Below are 7,466 nucleotides of genomic sequence, written 5' to 3' on the forward strand. Positions count from 1 at the left end.
AGTGTATTTTTTTTAATGTGATTGTTGGTACATTTTACCAGTTTTTACCATACTTTCAAAACAAAAATTCAAATAGGAAAAATATGCAATATGAAAATAATTGAAGACAAAATGTGTTTTACTGAGAAAAAACAAGATTTGGTTTTTAAAAAGCCTTTTTCCAAAAGGTACATCTAGAAAAAGGGGGGTCGTCTTATAATCAGGGTCGTCTTATATTCGGGCCAATACGGTACTTGAATTTGCCTTAAGCACCCAAGGGGACCCAGAGGGACCAAGTATTTTGCAGGGAAGCCCCACAAAATGCAGTAGGGCTAAACTCACAAGAGGTCGGCCCTGCCTTGTATCATCGTCCCGAAATAATTCAGTACAGCCTCGGAACTCACTGAGGGCCAAGAGTGTACATGAAGGAGACAAACGCCAAGCACTGGTTGTCATATGACTGGTTGTCATAGGACACTACCGTCATGCTGTCCAAGCGGACTAAGACGTGGTGTTCCCTTAGGTCTGGCAGAAAGGTTCGAAGGCCCAGACACACTGCCAGCATTTCCAGGCAGTTGATGTGAACTGCCTTCCTCTTTCGACCAGTGGCCGAAAGCTGGCTTGCCATTGCACAGCGCTCCCCAACCCGTGTTGTAGGCGTCTGTCGAGACTACCTTCCTTCTGCAGACCATTCCCAGGGGCACGCCCCGTTCCATCCAAAGAGGACAGACACACTGCCAGCATTTCCAGGCAGTTGATGTGAACTGCCTTCCTCTTTCGACCAGTGGCCGAAAGTTGGTTTGCCATCGCACAGCGCTCCCCAACCCGTGTTGGAGGCGTCTGTCGAGACTACCTTCCTTCTGCAGACCATTCCGAGGGGCACGCCCCGTTCCATCCAACGAGGATCTTTCCAAGGGGCCAGGGCTGAAACACAGGTCCGGACTACGTTGACGCGAAGGTGTCCCAGACGCCAGGCGCGGGATGGAACTCGTGGTTTCAGCCAATACTGAAGGGGCCGCATGCGGAGCAGGCCCAACTATAGTACTGGAGACACCGAGGCCATGAGGCCTAGCATTCTAGCATCCATAACCACTCCACTCCACTCCTCCGGCGGAGACCACTCCAAACCCAGCTCCTCCACCGCTTTAGACAGGACGCGGAAAAGCTTGGCGTCCATGCCCGTGCTGGGTTGTGCAGATGGCAAGGGGGCGGGGTCGACGAACGAGCCCGACAGCTCCTCCGCATCTGAAGCCTCCAACAACATGCTGTCGTCCATGGCGTCACACTCGCTTCTTCCAAATGAGACCAGATCGCTCGCAGCCGCAGAGGGACGCTGGTCTGGGAGGGAGAAGTGGACTGGAGAAACATCTCTGAGCGAAGAGAGTGAGGCATGCGGGGGCTCAGCCGGCGTGGGCTCACTCGTCACCGAGCGCTGAGTTCCTCTGCCCCGCTGCTTTTTCCTCACAGGCTCCTGGGAGGAAGAAAGCGGGAGGGCGCGAGGGGCGGAGTCGCTCTCTGAAAAGAAAGCTTTCCGCGAGTGCAGAGAGGCGAGACTCATATCCTCGCAATGAGAACATTCCGTCTCAATGAGTGCTGCTTCAGCGTGGGCGGCACTCAAGCATGAAACACACTCGCCGTGACCGTCAGCGGTGTGCAGGGGGGCCCTGCACGAGCGACAGTGACGGCGTGGCATTTGAAACAACGCCGAAAATTTGCTCTTTGAAATTTGCTCTTTTATATCGCCAGATAGTGGCAGGGTAACGGAGACCGTCGCTGCTGCAGCGCAAGGCGGCGTGAAGTGGCGAGAATGGCCGAGCAGAAAGGGGTCTCTCGATCTGCTTCAAGGCTTGATCACGGCGAAGGCTTCGTAGTCTCGTAGAGCGAAGATCTGGTAGTTGTCGCTGAAGGAGAATAATCTGAGGATCCTAAGGTGATGTGCCGCTTATATAGCCAGAGGGCCCCGCCCATTCTGGCGGGCTTTGGCGGGCTTTACCGCCATAGGCTCGCGCAGCTCTGCTGCTGAGCCCTTGGTTCATTTTTAATTCACTGCACGAACCAATGGCCGTGCAGTTACACTGCATTATTGAAAGGCTTCAGTCATCTGAGAAAAAGGAGTTTTCCCCCCAAGCGTCTTAAACAAACGCAGTACGAGTGAAGTATCGATAGGGAACTGTTTTATAAGTGAAATAATTGACTCAGACCCATTGAATTATTAGAACAATAATTCACACAATAAAATGCTACATCAGGGTGTGCATTGTTTTCCTAAAAATAAAACAACAACCTGGTGTCAGTTATTCCTAACACAAAAGCCAGTATTTGGCATCTTTAACATCTCCATTGGTCTCTTTAGTTGTGTTTGTTTGCTTTTACCTGAACTGAAGTTTTTCCTCTCCTTCTTTTGATTGGTCTGATCTGCTGCTACTTTCACCTTGGAACTGATATAATAACAAGAAGTCCACTTAGACATTCAACTAAAACAGCAAAAACAACCACATGGCTATAGTCTGTTCTAAGCAGTTAATTTATGTTTATTATGCAGTCTTGTTTGTACATCTAAATGCATTTTTTTTCTAATCAAATAAACCTCATTAAAAAAGAGAAATCACACCATCACACAATCATATCATACTCATAGTGATCTATATTGCATTTCATCAAACATGCGTCCCTATTTGCCTACCTGCTCATCTGAAACGGCTGCTTGGATGCTGTCTTCACAATGTCCCTCACTGTCTGTACATATACTATAAACAGAAATCAAATTTCTATTTCTATAGGCAAATTTAACATGAACTAGACTTACTATAAAGATGATCACTGGAGGCAAAACATTTTAAGCCATTTAGCCTAACCTAACTTTATGTAAAACTGATTTTGAAATCACTATACAAATAAATATGACTTGTTAGTGTTTATCTCATAGTTTTATTGTGTTAATGGCTTTATCTTTACTTTATCAACTGTTTCTCCTCTCCATCCTTTGACTGCTACATTCACTTTGAATAAGAACATATCTAAATTGTATGCACCTTGTAACCTTATTAAATGTGTTATCTTTTGTCAAATTCTTACTTCAAAACTGTAAAATCACTGAAAATAATTAAAATATGAAAATATGACGCTACATCTGCCAGTAGATGGCAGCACATCACTGTCTTAATGAGTGACTGAGTTAGTTGCATGTAATTATGCATGAGTTGTTGTCATTACTATAGAAAGCGCATGTAACATGCAAGGACACCGTAAAATAAAGTGTAAAATAATTTTTTCAAATGATTTGGTAATTATTTTTTTTCTAATTAAAATAATTTTTAACTTCAATAAGCCACGTGCTTGCGCAGATGGACACACACAACCGGAGTGCGCGCAAAAACCGCCTAGCATGTGACCGTGAATTAAGTTCTCTTTCATGGCTTATTGCATATCATGGTCGGCCATGTCCTATGTGAAAGTAAACAGTTAGGATAAAACCGGATGTGTGTCTGTATATTGGATCCGTTTATTTGGTCTTAAAGGGACAGCAGGCATTTTTTTATTAATGTTAAACAAAAACAACAACAAAAGAGAAATGTATCTTTATTAAGAATCAATTTATGTTTTATTCATACAGTGAAGACTACTCATTGTTTTAGTTTTACATGTGTAGGAATTGATTTAGAATCGAATTGTGAGATACCAAAAGATTCCCACCCCTAGTGTGCACTGTGAGTTATTAAAAGTTTAGCTTAAAGGTGTGCTATATGATAAAGCAGGGGTCGAAAACTTAGTTCCACAGCCCTGCAGAGTTTAGCTTCAACACACATGAACCAGTTCATCAAGTCCTTCAGGCTTTTTTAGAAAACTGCATGGTATGTGTGTTGGAGCAGGGTTGGAACTAAACTCAGTAGTTTTGCACCCTTGAGTCCTCATAAATGGCTACTGAGATTTTTTACTATTTTTACTGTATTTTCACTCGAAACAAGTTATGGCTTGGACCCAGAAACAGTAGCCTATTGTTGGTTTGTTGATATGTTATTCTATGCCATATGTCAATATGTTAAAAAAAACAACAACAACAGTATGCTGACATTGAGTTTGGTGTAGGCTATTAGACTATTTTTATATTTAATGATGTTATGATTTTGAAGTAGGCAAAAAACAAGTTGACTTGTTTACCTATTCGTGCAAGAAAAACGCTGTTGTGCGAACAATCCGATGCCTTGCTTATAGGACGTAAGACAAAAGTAAATGTTAAATGTTGATTGTTGTTATCTCTTAAGGTGACAGGAATGAATAAGATTATGAATAAGATTACACATGGATTTTGACACTAACCTTTTTAAATCTACAATCTGGTCATACTCTAAGATGCCCTTCAATCTCATGTTAAACATCGCAGCAGGTGTCTCTGTAAAACTGAGGAAAATGATTGCTTCAGGCAGAAGATAATATTTAATTGCGTTTTAGTTTATTATTATTGCACTTATCTAGTGTTAGTGATGTGCTCAAACCTCAGGAAGAGTCAAGTGTGTGCGTTGTCCTTCAGTGTCTGTGCTGCAGGTATGGATGATTCCTCAAATCACGTGTCTAGATAAATGAAAGTGGTTACTTTTCTCATGGTTTTCACATGCTGGATGATAAAACAGGTCAAAACCATTTCTTACAGAAGAATAAAAGCTTTTGCAAAAATGATTACCACCGCATTATTTTATTTATTTTTTTTCACCCAACTATCATAAATGATTCATACAGTCAGGAAAGCTAAATCTCTGTTCCTGCCACAAACATTTATTTAGTCTTGCCCCTGCATTAAATCTCATAATTCTCCAAAAAAAAAAAAAAAAAACTTGAGCACAATGGTGAAGTTCACTTTTTATGTCCCTCCTTACTGATACTTACCTGGAGACTGAACAATCAGCTCTCTGTAGGTGAATTAGTGCTGGACAGTCACTCCATTTCCATCCTGCAAACAGTGTAATTAATATGTTGTATATCTAACTTCGTTAAATCCACTGTTGATTACAGAAAAGTAACCCGCACAAGTAGAGTAACTTCTCATATTATTTTCACTTTCTGTTTTACCTGCAGCTCGTTGTTGTTGTTGCTTTATGATTGGAAATTCAGAGAAATATCATTTGTTTCTAGGCAGAAATAAAGCCTACATTAAATATATAAACACATTCAAATAACTGTATAATTGTAATCGGATAACAATTCAACCCACTCTTATTGGTTTTATTTATTTATTTACATTGTCTTCGTGACTCATTAAAACATGAACCTTGTTTACATGATAAATGTATAAATGCTTTAATGAAAAATACACACAAACTCAATTTTTAAACTCAATGTGATTTCATCATTGAACCTGATGAATGGGTTGTAAAACAAGCCCCTGAAAGATGCTCTTCATCTTACTGGCCAGTGGATGACAGTGAAGCTTCAATAATGAACCCAGTTTAAATCTATTAGTATCAAAAGCTTAATTGTTTCAGAACACTTTGTTTTAGTATCACCACTGAAGAGAAGCTCCTCGCACATTCTTCTTAGGAATTGTATAGAATATAGCCGAATTCACGCTTCCTTCAATGATCATTTATTCAGGTTCAGTTTATCCACCCCTATGTTTCACTCATGGTAGGCTACACCAATTGATTGCACAATATTATTACGCACACACACACACAATCAAACATCCAACTGTTAAAAGCTGAGGTACTACTGTAAACTGAACATTCTCATTAGAGCTTAATCTTGTCTCTTTGCATTTTAAGGTTTTCCTGAATGTCAGTCAGTTCTTCAGTTTTTAACTCCTTCTCAGAGATTCGCTCCTTCAGATTAGAGACACACATCTCAAGTCGTCAACACTTTTTCTGTTCTTTTCTTCCAGGAGTGTCAAAAACTCATTCATGCTTTCGTCTCCCATTTCCCAGGCGGAATTCAAAACTCGCTCATAACATTTGTCTCTCTTCTCTTTCTGCTGGTTGTTGAATAAGAAATGAACAGGTTGTTTTTTCCCATCTCTTCTGCAGGGAATCTGGGCTTTCTTACTGGCACTGAGAGCATCTCTTGGATGTCGTCCATCCGAATGTGTGAACAGAAACACTATGTTGTTCTCTATATCTTTACCAAACAGAGACAGAACTGAGTGAAATATGTAAAGCTCTTTTCCAGAGATTCGATTCTGAGTCGCCTTCATCACAAAACACACTGCATCAATATAATGAATCCCGTCCTCATCTGAGAATAATCTGCTCAGATACTTAGAAATATCTCTGTCTTTCTCGTATCCTTCAGTGTTTCCGTATCCTGGGGTGTCAATGATGGTCAGAGATGTTGGGTTTTCTTCAACAAACACCTCATAAACAGTGATCGCAGATGTCTAGATCAGATGGTGGATCAGCACCTAGTGATAATCCCAACAGCCCTGAATGTCAGTGGAGACCACAACAACTAGACAAGCCATGGAGACAGATCCCCTGCGAAGACCTCACCGACTACATAGCCATCGGCACAGATGCTCAGCAAAGACCATGAGAACCAAACCAGTCCTCTGCACAGACCCTGTGGCCAGCTTCGACTACTTCACCATGTGATGTACCACAATAATCAAAGAGAAGAACTGGAGGAATTTTCTGAATGATATAAATCCAGTCTGACTTGTGTTGCAGCCTGGACTTAAACCACACCATGCTGGTTTCGTCTGGCCAGAGGAGAACTGGCCCCTCGACTGAGCCTGGTTTCTCCCAAGGTTTTTTCTCCATTCTGTCACCGATGGAGTAGATGTCTGGGTTAATGACTCTTCTAAATCTTCTTCTTCTGTGATTTGGTAAAACTCTTCATCCTCAAACTTCACTCCCAGTAAATAGTTGATCATGGTGTTGATGAGGGTGGTTTTTCCAGCACCGGTTTCTCCCACCAGCAGTATGACTTTGTTCTGCTTGTTTCTGTCTCTTCTTCCATATGTCCATCGTCTGACTTTGTTCTGATTCCCATCAATATATTTTCTGTCTGTGTTCAGTTGGTAAAGTGCTGGAGGACCTGGATTAATGAGGATGGCATCATGATGTGATCTACAAAAGAGAAAAGATAAGTTTTGATTTCAAATAACCTACAGTGTCTGTAAGGAGGACACATGGTTTGCAGTGACACAATCATGTTTTTGTTTCTCCTAGTGGTGTTTCAGTTGCGATGAATCAGTTTGATGGAACTCTTTTATGTGAACGTATAATTCTTGTCCATGTCCATACACTGAGTCATTTGTTTGTCTCTTTATTTGAGAGGCTTGTGATTTATCTGAATTATTTATTTCTTTCAAAATCTTATATCACAGGTTAAGTCATTTAATATAACCTTATCTGTATGTATACTACAGAACCCCTAAAGGGACATGTTGGTGGGAAAAATACGGGGTGGGAGGAAAAAATATTTTTCAAATCTTTTGTGTTCTCTTGCAAAACCTTTGTGTTCCATGTAATATTACAATAGTTATATATATATATATA

The 7,466-nt window shown here is 41.1% G+C and overlaps 1 protein-coding gene and 1 pseudogene across 1 annotated transcript in view; both read right to left on the bottom strand.

Annotated features, from left to right (window-relative positions):
• LOC107700948 (uncharacterized) overlaps window positions 1-466 on the bottom strand; it is a 6,999-nt gene extending 6,533 nt beyond the window's left edge. Inside the window, exon 1 of the mRNA XM_016502827.1 lies at window positions 384-466. Within this exon, the coding sequence (XP_016358313.1) occupies window positions 384-466 (83 nt within the window). The remainder of the gene's footprint in view (window positions 1-383) is intronic.
• A 5,236-nt stretch (window positions 467-5,702) lies between these two features.
• LOC107700949 (uncharacterized) lies at window positions 5,703-7,203 on the bottom strand (annotated as a pseudogene).
• Between the last annotated feature and the right edge of the window lie 263 nt (window positions 7,204-7,466).

The sequence above is a fragment of the Sinocyclocheilus anshuiensis genome, unplaced genomic scaffold, assembly GCF_001515605.1.
Source record: "Sinocyclocheilus anshuiensis isolate Anshui unplaced genomic scaffold, SAMN03320099.WGS_v1.1 scaffold1774, whole genome shotgun sequence".
Taxonomy (NCBI): domain Eukaryota; kingdom Metazoa; phylum Chordata; class Actinopteri; order Cypriniformes; family Cyprinidae; genus Sinocyclocheilus; species Sinocyclocheilus anshuiensis.